Genomic DNA, 24733 nt, shown 5'->3' on the forward strand with positions numbered 1-24733 from the left:
GAGAACCAGACGTCCCTGTCCCCGGCCACTTCCTCCAGCTCTTCTGGGGGGACCCCGAGGCGTTCCCAGGCCAGCCGAGAGACATAGTCTCTCCAACGTGTCCTGGGTCTTCCCCGGGGCCTCCTCCCAGTGGGACAGGCCCAGAACACCTCACCGGGGAGGCGTCCAGGAGGCATCCTAACCAGATGCCCGAGCCATAGGCAGTAAATAAAGGGGAGGGGGTACTACTACAGACCCACAGAGAGTAATTAAAGGGGAGGGGATAGTACTACAGACCTACAGACAGTAAGTAAAGGGGAGGGGATAGTACTATTGACTCACAGGCAGTAAATAAAGGGGAGGGGATAGTACTACAGACCCACAGACGGTAAGTAAAGGGGGGGGGGATAGTACTACAGACCCACAAAGAGTAAGTAAAGGGGAGGGGCTAGTACTACAGACGCACAGACAGTAAGTAAAGGGGAGGGGGGTACTACTACAGACCCACAGAGAGTAAGTAAAGGGGAGGGGATAGTACTACAGACCCACAGAGAGTAAGTATAGGGGAGGGGATAGTACTACAGACCCACAGACAGTAAGTAAAGGGGAGGGGATAGTACTACAGACCCACAGACAGTAAGTAAAGGGGAGGGGGTAGTACTACAGACCCACAGGCAGTAAGTAAAGGGGAGGGGATAGTACTACAGACCCACAAACAGTAAGTAAAGGGGAGGGGATAGTACTACAGACCCACAGGCAGTAAGTAAAGGGGAAGGGATAGTACTACAGACCCACAGGCAGTAAGTAAAGGGGAGGGGATAGTACTACAGACCCACAGGCAGTAAGTAAAGGGGAGGGGGTACTACTACAGACCCACAGGCAGTAAGTATAGGGGAGGGGATAGTACTACAGACCCACAGGCAGTAAGTAAAGGGTAGGGGATAGTACTACAGACTCACAGAGTAAGTAAAGGGGAGGGGATAGTACTACAGACCCACAGGCAGTAAATAAAGGGGAGGGGATAGTACTACAGACCCACAGACAGTAAGTAAAGGGGAGGGGGTAGTACTACAGACCCACAGGCAGTAAGTAAAGGGGAGGGGATAGTACTACAGACCCACAAACAGTAAGTAAAGGGGAGGGGATAGTACTACAGACCCACAGGCAGTAAGTAAAGGGGAAGGGATAGTACTACAGACCCACAGGCAGTAAGTAAAGGGGAGGGGATAGTACTACAGACCCACAGGCAGTAAGTAAAGGGGAGGGGGTACTACTACAGACCCACAGGCAGTAAGTATAGGGGAGGGGATAGTACTACAGACCCACAGGCAGTAAGTAAAGGGTAGGGGATAGTACTACAGACTCACAGAGTAAGTAAAGGGGAGGGGATAGTACTACAGACCCACAGGCAGTAAATAAAGGGGAGGGGATAGTACTACAGACCCACAGACAGTAAGTAAAGGGGAGGGGGTAGTACTACAGACCCACAGACAGTAAGTAAAGGGGTAAATGTTAGCTGTATTGTTAGCTGTGACGTTAGCTTTAATGTTAGCTATATTGTTAGCTTTGATCTTAGCTGTATCGTTAGCTGTAATGTTAGCTTTGATGTTAGCTTTGATGTTAGCTGTAGTGTTAGCTGTAATGTTATCTTCGATGTTAGATGTAATGTTTGCTTTGATGTTAGCTTTGATTTTAGCTGTAATGTTAGCTGTAATGTAAGCTTTGATGTTAGCTGTATTATTAGCTTTGATGTTAGCTATAATGTTAGCTTTGATGTTAGCTTTGATGTTAGCTGTAATGTTAGCTTTGATGTTAGCTTTGATGTTAGCTTTGATGTTAGCTGTATTGTTAGCTTTGATGTTAGCTGTAATGTTATATATTTTTAAAAGCGTCTGCTAAATGCATAAACATAAACATAATTGTTGGCAGTTTTGATCACATTAGTTTCAGCCAATCGTCCTCCAGGCATCCAGGCTCCATTTGTGACATCTCCCTGCTTTCTCTCCAACAGCAGCTGGATGATGTAATGCAGATGTTTCAGGCTTTAAAGCAAAAACTTTTGAATCAGTCTGGTCAAGATGAATCTTCGGATCGACTGAAGAGCATCTTAAAAGAGGCCAAGGACATGACGACACAGGTGGAGGACAAACTCATACAGATACAAGGTTGCGATTTTAATTTCTCACACTCAGGCTGATGATTTTACTTTGAATTCATTATCTTTTCAAAAGCTACATCTGAATGAAACCCATTAAACCCTTATGCTAATATCCTGTAACCCTTTTTCATGCTAACATCCTGTAACCGTTTTATGCTAACATCCTGTAACCCTGTTTTATGATTAGAGGTGGCGCTGCTCAGCGGCTGACACGTATGCGGAAGCTCTGTCTGTTTGTTTGTTTGTTGTGAGACGCGATTCTAAGTGTCGGGGTTAAATGTGTGCGTGCTTGCGCTTTATAAATAAGATCGTTAAATTTTGATACAGACAGCGGTCATAACATGGCTTGTTTCGGGCTTTTATTGGCGATCACTCTGCTTTGGCTTTTTCTGATAAGCACTGAATCCTCCAAGATCATCTACGGGAGAGTGGAGCTACTACAGTTGGGCTTTACATCGCAACAGCATTGGATACCGGCATCGGATATCCCTCTGGAATGCCTAAGGTCTACAGCAGAATCGAGACTCACTCAGAGAAAGCGGGGGTCGAGAGGAGGAATCCGCCGGCGAGTTCGAGCAAGGGGATTTAAACCTCCACTCCCAACCATCATCCTGTCTAATGTCAGGGCACTGAGAAACAAAATTGACGAACTACACGCTGCCACACAACACCTTTTTGAGTACAGGGATAGTTGCATTCTATGTTTCAGTGAAACATGGCTAAACAACTCGGTAAATGATGACAGTATTTCCCTCCCAGGATTTGGGACACTGATAAGACTAGACAGGGACCATCAAACCACTGGAAAATCGATTGGTGGCGGTCTCTGTATGTACATTAATACACAATGGTGTAAACAATTTCGCATTAGACATACTGTTAGTTCCCCAAACCTAGAACTCCTCTCCATTTCCCTTAGACCCACATACTTGCCACGGGAGTTTGGTCAACTCTTTGTGTGCTTAGTTTACATCCCCCCCGATGCAAATTACAAGGTGGCAGCAGACGCTATACACCAACACATTCAAGACCGGGAGACAGCCTCACCAGACACCCCCAAGCTAATTCTGGGCGACTTTAATGGCTGTTCCATGTCAGCAGTATTGCCCCATTATCAACAATATGTCAGATGTGCCACACGAGGTTCAAAAACCATTGATTTGTGCTACGGCAACATAAGAAATGCCTACCGGGCTACCAGTAAGCCACCAATAGGCAGATCAGACCACAATACGGTCTACCTGTTGCCCTCATACCGCCAGCAACTCAAAAAAGAGAAGCCCAAAGTTAGATCAATGCCTGTATGGGACCCTGACAGTTTGGCAGCTCTGCAAGGCTGTTTTGATTGTACAGATTGGGAGGTCTTTGACTGTGACGACTTGGACATTCATGTGGAGACAGTTACAGCATATATCAACTTTTGCGTGGATAGTCTGATCCCTACAAAAAGCGTAAAAATGTTTGGCAACTCAAAACCATGGATCACAATGGATATTAAAAAACTGTTGGTGGAAAAGGAACGAGCGTTTAAAGCAAATGATAGACGCGGGGGGAAGTTGATTCAAAGGGAAATACAGGCGAAAATCAATCATAACAAAGGAATATATAAATCAAACGTGGAACAACTGTTACTGGACAATAATTCGCGGATGGCATGGAAAGGAATTAAAACTATGATTGGACAAAATAATCAGCAAAAAAATCCCGGCACACACTGTTGAAGAGGCGAATGCAATGAATGAACATTTTTCTAGATGGGAGAGCGGTGAGAGGACTGAGCCAAGCTGTCTGGATAATGCAATAGAATGCGCACCAATCAGCGTCAGCCTGCAGTGAAGTGGGGCGGGTATTCTCTCTCGTGAAACCCCGTAAAGCGGCCGGCCCTGACAAGCTACAGAGTATGGTACTGAGCTCATGCCACGAACAACTCAGCTTTGTTTTCAGCAAACTGTTCCAAAAGTCCTTGGACACGCATATGGTACCCAAAATTTGGAAAACAGCAGAAATTCTGCCTCTGCCTAAAAAACCTAAACCGTCCGTTTTAAATGATTTTAGGCCAGTGGCACTTACCTCTGCAGCAATGAAGTGTCTGGAGCGGATTGTGCTAACCCACTTAAAAAAACAAACAGTTGCTCAAATGGACAAATTTCAATTTGCATATAGGCAGAAGAGAGGAGTGGAAGATGCAATCACCACCCTCCTAAATGGAATATACAAACATCTGGAATTACCCTCATCATATGTACGTATTCTGTTTGTTGACTTTTCATCAGCGTTCAATACGCTTCAGTCACATATCCTTATTGAAAAGCTGCTGAATATGGGAGTTAGCCTCTCACTTCTTAAATGGATTTATGACTTTTTAACTGATAGAATACAGTATGTTAAGGCAGGCAACTGCCAGTCATCCTCCATCAACACAAACAGGGGCGTACCCCAGGGGTGTGTCCTTTCTCCAATTGTACACAAATGACTGTGTGAGCCACACCCCTGAATGTTCCCTTATTAAAGCTGCAGTCTGCAAGATTTGTTGTTGTCATACGTAAAGTCCTACTTTTTGGCATTTTAAGAGTTTACATGATCTATCAGAACGCTTGAAGTTGAAAACGGTGACCTCTGTAGTCGCAAAATGCAAGAAATGCTTATTTTTTAACCGAAAAATAAAAAGTTATTCAACTTCCTGTCCCGCCCCTTCAAAACACATGAGAACTGGTGCACATCTACGTGCACACCAGATGCGCCCACACGACTCTTCATTCATCAACTCACCTGTCATTTGCGATCATGGAAGACACAGTAAGTAGACTAGCCCGTAATGAAGTTCAATAGTCCAGATAAATAAGCGTGGGGACGAGCCTACCTTGTATCGCGCGTGCACAATCGGTGATTGACAGGCAGCAGAGCCCAGCTCGTAACCTGATTGGTTACCTTTTACCGGTCCGGTCTGCAATTTTGTAAACAAACCTGCTGGCTTTGGAGGGACCTAGAGAACTCATTTTTTTTGTATTGGGGTATTTAATGTACTACTTTCAGAATCCCCGGACAGTTCCAGGCATTATGCTTGAAAAAGAGTTGCAGACTGCAGCTTTAAGTTTGCTGACAATACTGCCTTAGTTGGTTTCTTAACAGGTGACGAGTCAAGCTACAGGCAAGAAATTGAACAGTTTTTTGAATGGTGCAATGCTAATTCCTTGATTTTAAATATTCTGAAAACCAAAGAAAGGGTCATCAATTTTAGGAAAAGGCCCCCTCTTATACCTGTCACCTTACAAGGGAATGATATAGGTATGGTGGAAGAATATAAGTACCTAGGTACCATCATTGACAACAAATTAACATGGAAGGCTAACCCTCTGGCAAGATATTCAAAGGCACAACAAAGATTTTATTTCCTGAGAAAGCTGCGTAGTTTTAAGGCTGATACAGCAATTTTAAGATTATTCTATTTAACTTTTATTCAAAGTGTTGTGACCTTTGCGATTCAGTGTGGGGGGGGGTCTGTCTGTCCAGAACAGGAATATGCTGGACAAGGTCACAAAATTGGCCAGGAAAATCACAGGTACTGAGGTGAAAAGCATTAGTCACATTACAGACAAAAACACAACTAATTTGGCCTTGAGGATATTAGATGACCCATTTCACCCCCTCTTCCCTGAGTACTCCCTTCTCCCCTCTGGTCTTCGTTATAGAATGCCTCAGGTGAAAACAAATAGAGCACTGACATCTTTTGTGCCCAGGAGTATTCAGTTGCTTAACAGGCTAAATTCAAGTAGAGAGCCACCCAAAGATATGTACTAGGCACCTGAAATGCCAATTCTTGCTCTTTGTATATTTATTTATTAGTCTGTTATTCTGTCTTGTCTGCATATGTACGTCTTGTGTGTTTTCTGTATGTGCTGTTTGTGCTATACTGTATGTTGCTTCCAAGTACAAGACAAATTCCCTTTGGGGCAACAAAGGTTTATCTATACATCCTGTGACCCTGTTTTATGCTAACATCCTGTGACCCTGTTTTATGCTAACATCCTGTAACCCTGTTTTATGCTAACAACCTGTAACCCTGTTTTATGCTAACAACCTGTAACCCTGTTTTATGCTCACATCCTGTAACCCTGTTGTATGCTAACATCCTGTAACCCTGTCTTATGCTAACTTCCTGTAACCCTGTTTTATGCTAACTTCCTGTGACCCTGTTTTATGCTAACTTCTTGTGACCCTGTTTTATGCTAACTTCCTGTGACCCTGTTTTATGCTAACTTCCTGTGACCCTGTTTTATGCTAACTTCCTATGACCCTGTTTTATGCTAACTTCCTGTGACCCTGTTTTATGCTAACTTCCTGTAACCCTGTTTTATGCTCACTTCCTGTGACCCTGTTTTATGCTCACTTCCTGTAACCCTGTTTTTATGCTAACTTCCTGTAACCCTGTTTTATGCTAACTTCCTGTAACCCTGTTTCTGACAGACGTGGAGCTGAGAATGAAGCAGCTGCAGGAGATGAAGAAGCAGAGAGAAGCCGAAGTGTCTGAGCTGCTGGAGAAGGCAGATTCTCTCCAACAGGACATTTCCACCCTAGCTGAACGCTACAGCACCTGCAGCTCATAGAGTACTTCCTGTTGTAGTATTAGTACTGCAAATTTATTGTAACAAAAATAAATAGATAAAAATGAGGAGTTGATGGGCATCAACGGGAGCTTTACATTCATAAAGCTTCCCTTGGCATAGCAAATGTGTTTAGCATAAACGGTATTCAGATTACAATTCTGCTGCCATAATGCTGGACAGGACAAGGGTAAAAAAAAAAAAAGTACTGCAGAGTACTTCCTGTTGTAGTATTTATACTGCAGAGTACTTCCTGTTGTACTTTGTGTCAAAAGGTAACTTTACATCTGAGCACACAAGAGTCACATGTGGAGTTCCCCAAGGTTCCATCCTGGGACCTCTTCTGTTTAACATCTACATGCTCCCACTGGCACAGATTATAAAAACAACAAAATAAACTACCATAGCTATGCAGATGACACGCAGATATATATTACAATGTCACCAGGAGACCGAGGCCCTGTACAGGCTCTTGGTAAATGCATTGAGGAGATTAATGACTGGATGTGCCACAACTTTCTCCAGCTAAACAAAAACAAAACTGAGGTAATTGTCTTTGGAGCCAAAGAGAAACGATTACAGGTCACCACAGAGCTTCCATCTATACACCTAGAAACTACCAACCAGGCCAGAAATCTGGGTGTAGTGATGGACTCAGACCTAAATTTGGAAAAACATATTAAGGCAGTAACAAAGTCAGCCTACTATCACCTTAAGAATATATCAAGGTTAAAGGATCTGATGTGTCAGCAGGACCTGGAGAAACTAGTCCCTGCATCCATCTTCAGTCGGCTTGATTACTGTAACAGCATCTTTACAGGTCTACCTAAAAACTGCAGCTCATTCAGAACTCTGCTGCTCGAGTCCTCACTGAGACCAAAAAAGTGGAGCACATCAGTCCAGCTCTGAGGTCTTTACACCGGCTGCCTGTCCATCAGAGGACAGACTGTAAAGACTTCAGAGAAGCTGCGTTCAGCTTCTATGCTCCACATGTCTGGAACAAACTCCCAGAAAGCCTCAGATCAGCTGAAACACTCAGTGTGTTTAAGTCCAGGCTGAAGACACGCCTATTTTCAGCTGCGTTTGAATAAAGCTCAAAACTTATTCACATTTTAACTCCTGATTTTATCTGATTTTATCTATTGTTCTTATTTCTTTCTTTTTTGTTTAAAATTTAAATCATGTTTTTTATTTCTACTGTTTTAATGTCTCTGTAAAGCACTTTGAATCAACTTGTTGTTGAATTGTGCTGTACAGATAAAGTTACCTTACTACCTGTTGTAGTATTAATACTGCAGAGTACTTCCTGTTGTGGTATAAATACTGCAGAGTACTTCTTGTTGTGGTATAAATACTGCAGAGTACTTCTTGTTGTGGTATAAATACTGCAGAGTACTTCTTGTTGTGGTATAAATACTGCAGAGTACTTCTTGTTGTGGTATAAATACTGCAGAGTACTTCCTGTTGTGGTATAAATACTGCAGAGTACTTCTTGTTGTGGTATAAATACTGCAGAGTACTTCTTGTTGTGGTATAAATACTGCAGAGTACTTCTTGTTGTGGTATAAATACTGCAGAGTACTTCTTGTTGTGGTATAAATACTGCAGAGTACTTCTTGTTGTGGTATAAATACTGCAGAGTACTTCTTGTTGTGGTATAAATACTGCAGAGTACTTCCTGTTGTAGTATAAATACTCCAGAGTACTTCCTGTTGTGGTGCTGTTTCTAATAAATACTGCAGAGTACTTCTTGTTGTAGTATAAATACTGCAGAGTACTTCTTGTTGTGGCATAAATACTGCAGAGTACTTTTGTTGTGGTGCTGTTTCTAATAAATACTGCAGAGTACTTCTTGTTGTAGTATAAATACTCCAGAGTACTTCCTGTTGTGGTGCTGTTTCTAATAAATACTGCAGAGTACTTCTTGTTGTAGTATAAATACTGCAGAGTACTTCTTGTTGTGGCATAAATACTGCAGAGTACTTTTGTTGTGGTGCTGTTTCTAATAAATACTGCAGAGCACTTCTTGTTGTGGTGATGTTTCTAATAAATACTGCAGAGTACTTCTTGTTGTGGTGATGTTTCTAATAAATACTGCAGAGTACTTATTGTTGTAGTATAAATACTGCAGAGTACTTCTTGTTGTGGTGCTGTTTCTAATAAATAATGCAGAGTACTTCTTGTTCTGGTGATGTTTCTAATAAATACTGCAGAGTACTTCGTGTTCTGGTGCTGTTTCTAATAAATACTGCAGAGTACTTCTTGTTGTGGTATAAATACTGCAGAGTACTTCTTGTTGTGGTATAAATACTGCAGAGTACTTCTTGTTGTGGTATAAATACTGCAGAGTACTTCTTGTTGTGGTATAAATACTGCAGAGTACTTCTTGTTGTGGTATAAATACTGCAGAGTACTTCCTGTTGTAGTATAAATACTCCAGAGTACTTCCTGTTGTGGTGCTGTTTCTAATAAATACTGCAGAGTACTTCTTGTTGTAGTATAAATACTGCAGAGTACTTCTTGTTCTGGTGCTGTTTCTAATAAATACTGCAGAGCACTTCTTGTTGTGGTGATGTTTCTAATAAATACTGCAGAGTACTTCTTGTTCTGGTGATGTTTCTAATAAATACTGCAGAGTACTTATTGTTGTAGTATAAATACTGCAGAGTACTTCTTGTTGTGGTATAAATACTGCAGAGTACTTCTTGTTGTGGTGCTGTTTCTAATAAATACTGCAGAGTACTTCTTGTTGTGGTATAAATACTGCAGAGTACTTCTTGTTGTGGTGCTGTTTCTAATAAATACTGCAGAGTACTTATTGTTGTAGTATAAATACTGCAGAGTACTTCTTGTTGTGGTATAAATACTGCAGAGTACTTCTTGTTGTGGTGCTGTTTCTAATAAATACTGCAGAGTACTTCTTGTTGTGGTATAAATACTGCAGACTACTTCTTGTTCTGGTGATGTTTCTAATAAATACTGCAGAGTACTTCTTGTTGTGGTATAAATACTGCAGAGTACTTCTTGTTGTGGTATAAATACTGCAGAGTACTTCTTGTTGTGGTATAAATACTGCAGAGTACTTCTTGTTGTGGTATAAATACTGCAGAGTACTTCCTGTTGTAGTATAAATACTCCAGAGTACTTCCTGTTGTGGTGCTGTTTCTAATAAATACTGCAGAGTACTTCTTGTTGTAGTATAAATACTGCAGAGTACTTCTTGTTCTGGTGCTGTTTCTAATAAATACTGCAGAGCACTTCTTGTTGTGGTGATGTTTCTAATAAATACTGCAGAGTACTTCTTGTTCTGGTGATGTTTCTAATAAATACTGCAGAGTACTTATTGTTGTAGTATAAATACTGCAGAGTACTTCTTGTTGTGGTATAAATACTGCAGAGTACTTCTTGTTGTGGTGCTGTTTCTAATAAATACTGCAGAGTACTTCTTGTTGTGGTATAAATACTGCAGAGTACTTCTTGTTGTGGTGCTGTTTCTAATAAATACTGCAGAGTACTTATTGTTGTAGTATAAATACTGCAGAGTACTTCTTGTTGTGGTATAAATACTGCAGAGTACTTCTTGTTGTGGTGCTGTTTCTAATAAATACTGCAGAGTACTTCTTGTTGTAGTATAAATACTGCAGAGTACTTCTTGTTCTGGTGCTGTTTCTAATAAATACTGCAGAGCACTTCTTGTTGTGGTGATGTTTCTAATAAATACTGCAGAGTACTTATTGTTGTAGTATAAATACTGCAGAGTACTTCTTGTTCTGGTGATGTTTCTAATAAATACTGCAGAGTACTTCTTGTTCTGGTGATGTTTCTAATAAATACTGCAGAGTACTTATTGTTGTAGTATAAATACTGCAGAGTACTTCTTGTTCTGGTGATGTTTCTAATAAATACTGCAGAGTACTTATTGTTGTAGTATAAATACTGCAGAGTACTTCTTGTTCTGGTGATGTTTCTAATAAATACTGCAGAGTACTTCTTGTTCTGGTGATGTTTCTAATAAATACTGCAGAGTACTTATTGTTGTGGTATAAATACTGCAGAGTACTTCTTGTTCTGGTGATGTTTCTAATAAATACTGCAGAGTACTTATTGTTGTAGTATAAATACTGCAGAGTACTTCTTGTTGTGGTATAAATACTGCAGAGTACTTCTTGTTGTGGTGCTGTTTCTAATAAATACTGCAGAGTACTTCTTGTTGTGGTATAAATACTGCAGAGTACTTCTTGTTGTGGTGCTGTTTCTAATAAATACTGCAGAGTACTTATTGTTGTAGTATAAATACTGCAGAGTACTTCTTGTTGTGGTATAAATACTGCAGAGTACTTCTTGTTGTGGTGCTGTTTCTAATAAATACTGCAGAGTACTTCTTGTTGTGGTATAAATACTGCAGACTACTTCTTGTTCTGGTGATGTTTCTAATAAATACTGCAGAGTACTTCGTGTTCTGGTGCTGTTTCTAATAAATACTGCAGAGTACTTCTTGTTGTGGTATAAATACTGCAGAGTACTTCTTGTTGTGGTATAAATACTGCAGAGTACTTCTTGTTGTGGTATAAATACTGCAGAGTACTTCTTGTTGTAGTATAAATACTACAGAGTACTTCTTGTTCTGGTGCTGTTTCTAATAAATACTGCAGAGTACTTCTTGTTGTGGTATAAATACTGCAGAGTACTTCTTGTTGTGGTATAAATACTGCAGAGTACTTCTTGTTGTGGTATAAATACTGCAGAGTACTTCTTGTTGTGGTATAAATACTGCAGAGTACTTCTTGTTGTGGTGCTGTTTCTAATAAATACTGCAGAGTACTTCTTGTTGTAGTATAAATACTGCAGAGTACTTCTTGTTCTGGTGCTGTTTCTAATAAATACTGCAGAGCACTTCTTGTTGTGGTGATGTTTCTAATAAATACTGCAGAGTACTTATTGTTGTAGTATAAATACTGCAGAGTACTTCTTGTTCTGGTGATGTTTCTAATAAATACTGCAGAGTACTTCTTGTTCTGGTGATGTTTCTAATAAATACTGCAGAGTACTTATTGTTGTAGTATAAATACTGCAGAGTACTTCTTGTTCTGGTGATGTTTCTAATAAATACTGCAGAGTACTTATTGTTGTAGTATAAATACTGCAGAGTACTTCTTGTTCTGGTGATGTTTCTAATAAATACTGCAGAGTACTTCTTGTTCTGGTGATGTTTCTAATAAATACTGCAGAGTACTTATTGTTGTGGTATAAATACTGCAGAGTACTTCTTGTTCTGGTGATGTTTCTAATAAATACTGCAGAGTACTTATTGTTGTAGTATAAATACTGCAGAGTACTTCTTGTTGTGGTATAAATACTGCAGAGTACTTCTTGTTGTGGTGCTGTTTCTAATAAATACTGCAGAGTACTTCTTGTTGTGGTATAAATACTGCAGAGTACTTCTTGTTGTGGTGCTGTTTCTAATAAATACTGCAGAGTACTTATTGTTGTAGTATAAATACTGCAGAGTACTTCTTGTTGTGGTATAAATACTGCAGAGTACTTCTTGTTGTGGTGCTGTTTCTAATAAATACTGCAGAGTACTTCTTGTTGTGGTATAAATACTGCAGACTACTTCTTGTTCTGGTGATGTTTCTAATAAATACTGCAGAGTACTTCGTGTTCTGGTGCTGTTTCTAATAAATACTGCAGAGTACTTCTTGTTGTGGTATAAATACTGCAGAGTACTTCTTGTTGTGGTATAAATACTGCAGAGTACTTCTTGTTGTGGTATAAATACTGCAGAGTACTTCTTGTTGTAGTATAAATACTACAGAGTACTTCTTGTTCTGGTGCTGTTTCTAATAAATACTGCAGAGTACTTCTTGTTGTGGTATAAATACTGCAGAGTACTTCTTGTTGTGGTATAAATACTGCAGAGTACTTCTTGTTGTGGTATAAATACTGCAGAGTACTTCTTGTTGTGGTATAAATACTGCAGAGTACTTCTTGTTCTGGTGCTGTTTCTAATAAATACTGCAGAGTACTTCTTGTTGTAGTATAAATACTGCAGAGCACTTCTTGTTGTGGTGATGTTTCTAATAAATACTGCAGAGTACTTCTTGTTGTGGTGATGTTTCTAATAAATACTGCAGAGTACTTATTGTTGTAGTATAAATACTGCAGAGTACTTCTTGTTGTGGTGCTGTTTCTAATAAATAATGCAGAGTACTTCTTGTTCTGGTGATGTTTCTAATAAATACTGCAGAGTACTTCGTGTTCTGGTGCTGTTTCTAATAAATACAGCAGAGTACTTCTTGTTGTGGTATAAATACTGCAGAGTACTTCTTGTTGTGGTATAAATACTGCAGAGTACTTCTTGTTGTGGTATAAATACTGCAGAGTACTTCCTGTTGTAGTATAAATACTCCAGAGTACTTCCTGTTGTGGTGCTGTTTCTAATAAATACTGCAGAGTACTTCTTGTTGTAGTATAAATACTGCAGAGTACTTCTTGTTCTGGTGCTGTTTCTAATAAATACTGCAGAGCACTTCTTGTTGTGGTGATGTTTCTAATAAATACTGCAGAGTACTTATTGTTGTAGTATAAATACTGCAGAGTACTTCTTGTTGTGGTGCTGTTTCTAATAAATACTGCAGAGTACTTCTTGTTGTGGTGCTGTTTCTAATAAATACTGCAGAGTACTTCTTGTTCTGGTGATGTTTCTAATAAATACTGCAGAGTACTTCGTGTTCTGGTGCTGTTTCTAATAAATACTGCAGAGTACTTCTTGTTGTGGTATAAATACTGCAGAGTACTTCTTGTTGTGGTATAAATACTGCAGAGTACTTCTTGTTGTGGTATAAATACTGCAGAGTACTTCTTGTTGTAGTATAAATACTACAGAGTACTTCTTGTTCTGGTGCTGTTTCTAATAAATACTGCAGAGTACTTCTTGTTGTGGTATAAATACTGCAGAGTACTTCTTGTTGTGGTATAAATACTGCAGAGTACTTCTTGTTCTGGTGCTGTTTCTAATAAATACTGCAGAGTACTTCTTGTTGTGGTATAAATACTGCAGAGTACTTCTTGTTGTGGTATAAATACTGCAGAGTACTTCTTGTTGTGGTATAAATACTGCAGAGTACTTCTTGTTCTGGTGCTGTTTCTAATAAATACTGCAGAGTACTTCTTGTTGTGGTATAAATACTGCAGAGTACTTCTTGTTGTGGTATAAATACTGCAGAGTACTTCTTGTTGTAGTATAAATACTGCAGAGTACTTCCTGTTGTAGTATAAATACTGCAGAGTACTTCCTGTTGTGGTATAAATACTGCAGAGTACTTCTTGTTGTAGTATAAATACTGCAGAGTACTTCCTGTTGTGGTATAAATACTGCAGAGTACTTCTTGTTGTAGTATAAATACTGCAGAGTACTTCCTGTTGTGGTATAAATACTGCAGAGTACTTCTTGTTGTAGTATAAATACTGCAGAGTACTTCCTGTTGTAGTATAAATACTGCAGAGTACTTCCTGTTGTAGTATTAATACTGCAGAGTACTTCCTGTTGTAGTATAAATACTGCAGAGTACTTCCTGTTGTAGTATAAATACTACAGAGTACTTCTTGTTGTGGTATAAATACTGCAGAGTACTTCTTGTTGTGGTATAAATACTGCAGAGTACTTCCTGTTGTAGTATAAATACTGCAGAGTACTTCCTGTTGTAGTATTAATACTGCAGAGTACTTCCTGTTGTAGTATAAATACTGCAGAGTACTTCCTGTTGTAGTATAAATACTACAGAGTACTTCTTGTTGTGGTATAAATACTGCAGAGTACTTCTTGTTGTAGTATAAATACTGTAGAGTACTTCTTGTTGTAGTATAAATACTACAGAGTACTTCTTGTTCTGGTGCTGTTTCTAATAAATACTGCAGAGTATTTCTTGTTGTGGTATAAATACTGCAGAGTACTTCTTGTTGTAGTATAAATACTGCTGAGTACTTCTTGTTGTAGTATAAATACTGCAGAGTACTTCTTGTTCTGGTGCTGTTTCTAATAAATACTGCAGAGTACTTCTTGTTGTGGTATAAATACTGCAGAGTACTTCCTGTTGTGGTGCTGTTTCTAATAAATACTGCAGAGTACTTCAATTCAATTCAATTAATTTTTATTTATATAGCGCCAAATACAACAAATGTCATCTCAAGGCACTTAGATAGTAAGTCCAATTCAAGCCAATTGGAATTTAATTCATTAATAATAATCATAATTCATAAAATAATCCAATTCGTTCATATAGAGCCAATTCAAAAACAATTTCCTAGCTAAGAAAACCAACAGATTGCACTGAAAACTTTTTGTTTTTCGGTCCAATCTCCCGGCCTGAGCGTGCCTGAGGCGACTGTGGAGAGAAACGACTCCCTTTTAACAGGAAGAAACCTCTGGCAGAACCAGAACCAGGAAGGGTGGCCATCAGAACCAGAACCAGGAAGGGTGGCCATCAGAACCAGAACCAGGAAGGGTGGCCATCAGAACCAGAACCAGGAAGGGTGGCCATCCGCCTCCACCAGCTGGGGTTTGAGAAGACAGAAAGGGGGGGACAACAAACACTGTAACACCATTCAAAGGATATCTGTTGGAACAGGGAAACACGAGTTAATGACCACAATAATGTCACATATACATAAAGAGAGTAAAGTGAGGAAAGGTGTGACAGATGAGGCCCCCCAGCAGTCTGGGCCTATAGCAGCTTAACTATGGGATGTTTCAGGATCACCTGAGCCATCCCTAACTATAAGCTTTATCAGAAAGGAAAGTTTTAAGCCTGGTCTTAAAAGTGGAAAGGGTGTCTGCTTCCCGGACATTTACTGGCAGCTTATTCCACAAGAGAGGGGCTTGATAACTGAAGGCTCTGCCTCCCTAACTGGCAGCTGGTTCCACAGAGAGGGGCCTGATAACTGAAGGCTCTGCCTCCCAAACTGGCAGCTGGTTCCACAGAGAGGGGCCTGATAACTGAAGGCTCTGCCTCCCATTCTACTTTTAGAAACTCTGGGAACCTCAAGTAAACCTGCAGTTTGGGAACGAAGTGCTCTGTTAGGAAAATATCTTACAATGAGATCTTTAAGATATGATGGAGCTCGGTCATTAAGAGCTTTATATGTAAGGAGAAGAATCTTAAATTCTATTCTGAATTTAACAGGGAGCCAATGAAGAGAAGCTAAAACTGGAGAAATATGATCTCTGCTGTTAGTTCTCATCAGAACTCTGGCTGCAGCATTTTGGATCAGCTGGAGGCTTTTCAGAGAATATGTGGGACAGCCCAATAATAAAGAATTACTGTAGTCCAATCCTGAAGTAACAAATGCATGGAGCAGTTTTTCTGCATCACTCTGAGACAAGATGTTCCTGATTTTAACAATATTACGAAGATGAAAGAAGGCAGTCCTAGAAACCTGTTTTATATGCGAGTCAAATGATAAGTTCTGGTCAAAAATAACTCCAAGGCTCCTCACTGTAGAACTAGAAGCCAAGGAAATACCATCTAGAGAAACTATATACCTAGACAATTTCTCCCTGAAACGCTCAGGTCCAAAGATAACGACTTCAGTTTGTCTGAATTTAGCAGCAGACAGTTCTGAGTCATCCAGGTCTTTATGTCTTTAAGACATGCTTGTAGTCTGACCAACCTATTGGGTTCATCTGGTTTTATAGATAAGTATAAGTATTTATAGATAAAGATCAGCATAGCAATGGAAATTTATGCCATGCTGTCTAATAATGTTACCTAATGGAAGCATGTATAAAGTGAAAAGAATCGGTCCAAGCACAGAACCCTGGGGAACTCCATGACTTACTCTGGTGTGTGAGGAAGATTCTTCATTTACAAGAACAAACTGAAATCTATCAGATAAATATGACTTAAACCAGCCTAATGCAGTTCCTTTAAACCCCGATAACATGTTCAAGTCTGTGTAATAAGATACTGTGATCGACCGTATCAAATGCAGCACTGAGATCCAACAGGACAAGCACAGACACAAGTCCGCTATCAGAGGCTAAGAGGAGATCATTGGTAACTTTCAGCAGTGCAGTTTCTGTGCTATGATGCACTCTGAATCCTGACTGAAACTCTTCAAACAGATTATTTCTGTGGAAATGATCACAAAGCTGAGCTGCAACTATTTTTTCAAGAACTTTAGACATAAAAGGGAGATTGGATATAGGTCTATAATGAGCCAACACTTCTGAATCAAGAGTAGGTTTTTTAAGTAAAGGTTTAATTACAGCAACCTTAAAAGGCTGAGGTACATATCCTGTCAACAAAGACAGATTGATCAAATCCAATATGGAAGTGTCAATTAATGGGTTTTGTGTTGTGGTATACGGTAAATACTGCAGAGTACTTCTTGTTCTGGTGCTGTTTCTAATAAATACTGTAGAGTACTTCTTGTTGTAGTATAAATACTGCAGAGTTCTTTAACCTAAAAAGTGTCTTCTGGTCCTTCCTTAAAACACATTTAAATCTTGACAGTTGGATTGTAGAATAAGTTGAGCAATTTTATCGATACTGGGATATATATTGATATTTCGTTTCCCAATAAGAGCTTTTATTGTGGCTGGGGATTTTAATCAGGCCTCCACCACCAGGGTATGTCTGACCACATTTCACTGCTCATGATCCCACCTAACAAACCCCCTAAGAAGAAGAACTAAACCTGGCCTCGGGGAGCACCCTGCGGGACTGTTTTAAGGGCACAGAGTGGACGGGTTGAACAACTAGAGCTGAAACTGCATCAAGAAATGTCAAAGTGAATAAGCACATAGAGGTCCATAAAAACTACAGCTGGGCGAGTTAACTCGTTATTTATTTAATGCAGGTTTTATTTTAGTTTTTTAATTACAAAAAATTTGACAAAATTTTTTTTGGGGGGGCTTTTGTGCCTTTAATGGAGAGTTCAGAGAGACAGGAAGCAGAACACAACACGCAGCACAGGGACGTCCGATGCGGGACTCTAACCGGCTGCAGCGAGGACTATAGCCTCTGTACACGGGCCGGCTGCTCAGCCCACTACGCCACGGACCGCCCCTGTTTTATTATTTATTTATTATTGTAAAAGTCTGTCGCTCACAGGCTTTTATTATTGTAAAAGTATGTTGCTCACAGGCTTTTATTATTGTAAAAGTCTGTCGCTCACAGGCTTTTATTATTGTAAAAGTCTGTTGCTCACAGGCTTTCATTCTGTAAAAGTCTGCTGCTCATAGGCTTTTATTTTGTAAAAGTCTGTTGCTCACAGGCTTTTATTTTGTAAAAGTCTGCTGCTCAAAGGCTTTTATTTTGTAAAAGTCTGTTGCTCACAGGCTTTCATTCTGTAAAAGTCTGCTGCTCATAGGCTTTTATTTTGTAAAAGTCTGCTGCTCATAGGCTTTTATTCTGTAAAAGTCTGCTGCTCACAGGGTTTTATTTTGTAAAAGTCTGTTGCTCACAGGCTTTTATTTTGTAAAAGTCTGTTGCTCACAGGCTTTTATTCTGTAAAAGTCTGCTGCTCACAGGCTTTTATTTTGTAAAAGTCTGCTGCTCAAAGGCTTTTATTTTGTAAAAGTCTGTTGCTCACAGGCTTTTATTCTGTAAAAGTCTGTTGCTCACAGGCTTTTATTCCGTAAAAGTCTGTTGCTCACAAGCTTTTATTTTGTAAAAGTCTGTTGCTCACAGGCTTTTATTCTGTAAAAGTCTGTTGCTCACAGGCTTTTATTCTGTAAAAGTCTGCTGCTCACAGGCTTTTATTTTGTAAAAGTCTCCTGCTCATAGGCTTTTATTTTGTAAAAGTCTTTTGCTCACAGGCTTTTATTTTCTAAAAGTCTTGCACATAGGCTTTTATTTTGTAAAAGTATGTTGCTCAAAGGCTTTTATTTTGTAAAAGTCTGCTGCTCAAAGGCTTTTATTTTGTAAATGTCTGTTGCTCACAGGCTTTTATTCTGTAAAAGTCTGTTGCTCAGGCTTTTATTTTGTAAAAGTCTGTTGCTCACAGGCTTTTATTCTGTAAAAGTCTTGCACATAGGCTTTTATTTTGTAAAAGTATGTTGCTCACAGGCTTTTATTTTGTAAAAGTCCGTTCCTCACAGGCTTTTATTCTGTAAAAGTCTGATGCTCACAGGCTTTTATTTTGTAATAGTATGTTGCTCACAGGCTTTTATTTTGTAAAAGTCTGTAACTCACAGGCTTTTATTTTGTAAAATCCGCGAATTTGCCTAATTTTCGGACGCACCTGGGCGCTTGCAGGCAGACAAACTTTAAGTTTGTTGAGCGAGAAAATCGTCGGAAACGAACCCGGCTCGCGGCGGGCTCTCACAGCGGGGTGCTAATGGCCCAGCGATTAGCACCCCGCTGTGAGAGCGCCTGGACCTCTCACTGGCCTCGCTGGTATTGGACGAAAAAGGCACGTGATTACATAAAAAAAGCTCCTGCAAAGCTGACCGCCCATTGGCCAATAAGGTTAATATATGCATACTTTATATGGGCATATCACTCAGCAATTATGATTAATAATTGTGATTATGATTACTAATATTCCTGGGATGTTTGTGTACTTCATATATTCACGCCATTCTTATAAGCTGCACTTTGACTAGGCTAATGCAGGCATGAATGACGTGAATCTATTGAGGAAATGAAAAAGGAAGCTTTTTTTTTTAAAGCGCTTTTATTGCCACACCACACAATGTACATAGCTTACATTGTAATAAGAACCATATTGATAATAAAGAATTGAAAACTATATACACACACTGCTGTAGCCTACAATATACACAATAAGCCTAAACGCCGCCGTTTGGAATCCGCATTCTCTGCATTCCTCCGGTCCCTGCAGGGTCTGCGGGAGTTGTCAGACGTCCTCATCCTGGATCAGAAGCTGGCTTCTGGGAGCTGTTGGAATAACCAATAAATAATCCATGCACAGCATATTGACAACTTGTCTACAGCGTATATGTTCTTACTCTCTTTCACTCTTCTGTGGTGAGACTGTGAGTATTTCGGGTTGGCTTCAAGACGCGCCTGTAGCACAGCACACAGGTCCGTCACGCAGCTAAAAACAAACAAACAAGAGGAATGAATAAAATGACCAGTGCTTAAAAGTATCAGTGCCAGAGCCGTGGTAAAAGTCAGCGCCGTCTACCTCTCTGAAGTTCGGACTGTTTGCCACCGCCTCCTTCAAGCGACTCGTTACATCCATATTGTGAGGTGACAGTAGCCTGTAAAAACAACAGGCCTATGGTTTATAAAAAAAACTGCATTAACGTAACATCGGGTCCAACTCAACTAGATATTGGGAGAACATTCACTTATTCTTACCCTTGACCTGGATTATAATGCCACGGTGAGTTATGCAGGCGGCGAGCTGCTTCCTATAAATTGAAAACACGAAATTCATTTTTTTAAATAAAGCAACTCACACTGGTTTTCACGTGATGGACACAATTAAGTTGAGTTTAGCCTAAAGCCACAGTCAATAACCTACTCTTACCGCGGTTTTCGGATTCTGTATCCGCCTTCTCTTGGGGGTGCGCTCTTCAACTTCTCTGGATTGTAACTCCAGTGCGTTCTCGACGGCCATCTTGCCTCCAACCTAGCGAATCTCTGGTCGATTCCCTCCAGAACCCTCTCCACGACCGTATCCACGGTGCTGGCCACCATACGAGACATCCCGGTCATAGCATTCATCAGGACTTTCATTTTATCTGCCTGTAAGCAAGTGAGTAAGTAAGTTTAATATACAGCACATTTAAAATCAGCGAGAACTGTCCCAAGTGCTGTACAGTGTCAACAAGACTAAAATTAAACAATCAAATGGTCATGTGCAAGTAGAAAAAAACACACAAACCTGTAGACCCGCAGAGAGTTGCTGGGGAGTTGAAAGCAAGTCGTCTTCCAGCCATTGTATTCCGCAAACCAGGGCAGTTTTCACAGCACGGGACCTCAGCGATTACTGTCTGCCTTGTTGCCGCCAGATCTGCTCCTTAAACTTTTTGTTTACACTGCACGACACAATGTTTCTCATACGTGATTGAACGAGAGCTTATGCGAGCCGTTAAGCTCCACCAATCATATGCGTATACGTCATTACACGGAATACTCGCGAGACAACCTCCCGTCCTTTTGCTATTTAATGTTGTCTGACCACAGCTGGCAATTTGCACTGTGTTGACACAAAAATGGACTCTGCAAGGACAAAGAAAAGACCTCGGCGATATTGTGACCATTGTGACACCGAATTAAGCCATACACAATAAAACACTGAGCGCACTACTGCACATTATGTATACAGGCCAGATTTCTATATTTTTATTTCTATTTTATTTAAGAAACCTTTTAGAATATTGCTGTTGCATACTTATTTTATCTTTATCTTATCTTTATTATTATACATTTGGACATCCAGTGCGGGCAACAAAGAAAAGAATTTCTTTGTTCAGGGAAACACGTTTCTAACTGCACACATGACAATAAACCTTTGAAACCTTGAATCCTTGAATTTTGCCCACAAAAAGCTGTTACAAAAGAGCTGTTTGGGAGAAAAAAAACCAGATATGCATCACCTGTCACCAGCAGACAGCGTGCACCTCTTCTTTTTCAAGACAACACAGCAACAAACTTGGCTGGAGTTGGAGGTGATGGTCAGGAACGTGTAGAAACAGGCCTGCCCACCCCCCACCTCACCTCACCCCACCCCACTTGAAAATGACTGTGGCAGCTCCTGACCTGATCACTGGCATTTACATATTAAAGGCTCTCCTAAGTAGGGGAGGGGAGGGGGGCATGGGGGAGCAGTTGCCAGGTCAATTTGCAACAACTTGGGCCAAGTTTTCACTTTTACCACTGCAAATGCAGGGGCTCAACGTATGCGGACATGTAAGGGGCCACATACATCCACAAATCCCTCTTTTCATGCAGTGATATAAAGGTAAATAATTACCCCCACTAGGACTCTGGTTTTCTTGTTTTGTTGTGCTTTCCCTGAGTGGGATCCTGTAATCCTGTAGCCTCAGTCTGTTATACTAAACTAAAGTTATCTGACTTTTACTCAGAAGTCAGATATCATGATGTACTCACCCTGTCTTTGTGTCAGCTTATTATTAGAATAAATTATTATTAGGAAACAATTCTTACTCATTTACTCATATACTACTTGTTCCTGTATAAAGAAACATGTTTAATTTGCCATGTACTAAGAAAGGTTCGAATTAAAAAATGAAGTTAAAAAAAACATGAAAAATTCTTCAGTTATGAGATGTTTGATGATTTCTTCATCGGCGTTTTAAAGTGACAGAGTTGAGATGTTTCTGGACAGTATATTAGGAAGGTCCGTCGTATAGTTCTGACTGTCAGGATCTGTAGGCCTATTCTTGGTTATATTTTGTACTTCGTTATTGATGTTATTTTTATTCAGTACTTTGTGTTTTCTGTATTTAGATTTAGTCTTTGTTTCATTTTAGTTCTGTTCATTCAGTACTCAGTTCTGTTTTATTTCTCCTTGTGTATTCCCTTAAGCTGGGCATACACTGTGCGATTTTTGGCTCGATTTAGACACGATTTTCACTCCTGCGACTATTTTGGAGATCGGGCCGAGTTTTGGCTCAATCGTGCATCTCGCATCGTGTAGTATACATGGGGTAACGACAAACGATTAAGCCCTCCCGACCACCTCCCGATCGATCGGATGAAAATCAAACTTGTTTGAAATCCTGGTCGCTCCTCGTGAGGCTCTCGCACAGTTGAAGCAGCTGGACGAGCCGATTTAGCTCATCCTGTCACTCTACGCATGCGCAAACAAAGGCACGGAAGAGAAAATTGTCAACAGAAGAAGAAAAAGACAACAGAACAGCATGGCAGCGACCGGCGACCGAGTCCGACGTGTCGTGTAGTGTGAGCAGCCAGATCGCATCAGACCGTCGGGTCGTACAGTGTGAGAACAGGAATCGTGAGCTGTGACGTTTTATCCCTTGCGATTCACTCGTACAGTATGAGCAGCAGCTGAATACCGCGATTGAAAAAATCACACAGTGTATGCCCAGCTTTAGTGTTCTGCCATCTCTCTCTCCTCATTCACTCACCTGCAACCTGTTTCCAATCAGCCACCAGTTCCTACTCCCCAGTATATATGTCTGTCTTGTCCAACCACTCCTTGCCGGATCCTCTTCATAACTTTGGTCTTCTATACTTTGGTCTTGTATACTTTGGTCTTGTATACTTTGGTCTTGTATACTTTGGTCTTGTGTACTTTGGTGTTCTATACTTTGGTCTTGTATACTTTGGTCTTGTATACTTTGGTCTTGTGTACTTTGGTGTTCTATACTTTGGTCTTGTGTACTTTGGTGTTCTATACTTTGGTCTTGTATACTTTGGTCTTGTATACTTTGGTCTTGTATACTTTGGTCTTGTATACTTTGGTCTTGTGTACTTTGGTGTTCTATACTTTGGTCTTGTATACTTTGGTCTTGTATACTTTGGTGTTCTATACTTTGGTCTTGTATACTTTGGTCTTGTATACTTTGGTCTTGTGTACTTTGGTGTTCTATACTTTGGTCTTGTATACTTTGGTCTTGTGTACTTTGGTGTTCTATACTTTGGTCTTGTATACTTTGGTCTTGTATACTTTGGTCTTGTATACTTTGGTCTTGTATACTTTGGTCTTGTGTACTTTGGTGTTCTATACTTTGGTCTTGTATACTTTGGTCTTGTATACTTTGGTGTTCTATACTTTGGTCTTGTATACTTTGGTCTTGTATACTTTGGTCTTGTGTACTTTGGTGTTCTATACTTTGGTCTTGTATACTTTGGTCTTGTGTACTTTGGTCTTGTATACTTTGGTCTTGTATACTTTGGTCTTGTGTACTTTGGTGTTCTATACTTTGGTCTTGTATACTTTGGTCTTGTATACTTTGGTGTTCTATACTTTGGTCTTGTATACTTTGGTCTTGTATACTTTGGTCTTGTGTACTTTGGTGTTCTATACTTTGGTCTTGTATACTTTGGTCTTGTGTACTTTGGTGTTCTATACTTTGGTCTTGTATACTTTGGTCTTGTATACTTTGGTGTTCTATACTTTGGTCTTGTATACTTTGGTCTTGTATACTTTGGTCTTGTGTACTTTGGTGTTCTATACTTTGGTCTTGTATACTTTGGTCTTGTGTACTTTGGTGTTCTATACTTTGGTCTTGTATACTTTGGTCTTGTATACTTTGGTCTTGTATACTTTGGTCTTGTGTACTTTGGTGTTCTATACTTTGGTCTTGTATACTTTGGTCTTGTATACTTTGGTCTTGTGTACTTTGGTGTTCTATACTTTGGTCTTGTATACTTTGGTCTTGTATACTTTGGTGTTCTATACTTTGGTCTTGTATACTTTGGTCTTGTATACTTTGGTCTTGTGTACTTTGGTGTTCTATACTTTGGTGTTCTATACTTTGGTCTTGTATACTTTGGTCTTGTATACTTTGGTGTTCTATACTTTGGTCTTGTATACTTTGGTCTTGTATACTTTGGTCTTGTGTACTTTGGTGTTCTATACTTTGGTCTTGTATACTTTGGTCTTGTGTACTTTGGTGTTCTATACTTTGGTCTTGTATACTTTGGTGTTCTATACTTTGGTCTTGTATACTTTGGTCTTGTGTACTTTGGTGTTCTATACTTTGGTCTTGTATACTTTGGTCTTGTATACTTTGGTCTTGTCTTGTCCCCTGGTCCGTATTTCTAGTCCGCCTTTGTGTTCTTGCCCCGGTCTCTGGTTTTTCCTCGTCTGTCCTTTTGCTAGTTGTGGTGGATGCTCTTACCACCACCACATCGTGTTAGTATTTATTTATTCTATATTTGCATTTTAGATAATTTGAATGATTTACTTATACTTGTTCTTCTACAAATTGAGATCAGCTGGAGGAGGAAGCCTGGAACATACCACTCTTTCTAAAAGACTGGGGGGAGGGGAACTTTATTTGTTAAATTTGGCCTTAGTTTCTTAA

At 39.8% G+C, this 24733-nt stretch overlaps 1 protein-coding gene across 1 annotated transcript in view; it reads left to right on the forward strand.

The window, feature by feature from the left end:
* The window catches only part of lamb4 (laminin, beta 4), a 94993-nt gene extending 88252 nt beyond the window's left edge, over positions 1–6741 (forward strand). The window contains exons 33-34 of the mRNA XM_075471235.1: positions 1991–2144; positions 6602–6741. Coding sequence (XP_075327350.1) covers positions 1991–2144; positions 6602–6741 — 294 coding nt within the window. The remainder of the gene's footprint in view (positions 1–1990; positions 2145–6601) is intronic.
* Positions 6742–24733: the final 17992 nt, after the last annotated feature.

The sequence above is a fragment of the Odontesthes bonariensis genome, chromosome 7, assembly GCF_027942865.1.
Source record: "Odontesthes bonariensis isolate fOdoBon6 chromosome 7, fOdoBon6.hap1, whole genome shotgun sequence".
In the NCBI taxonomy this organism is placed as follows: Eukaryota; Metazoa; Chordata; class Actinopteri; order Atheriniformes; family Atherinopsidae; genus Odontesthes; species Odontesthes bonariensis.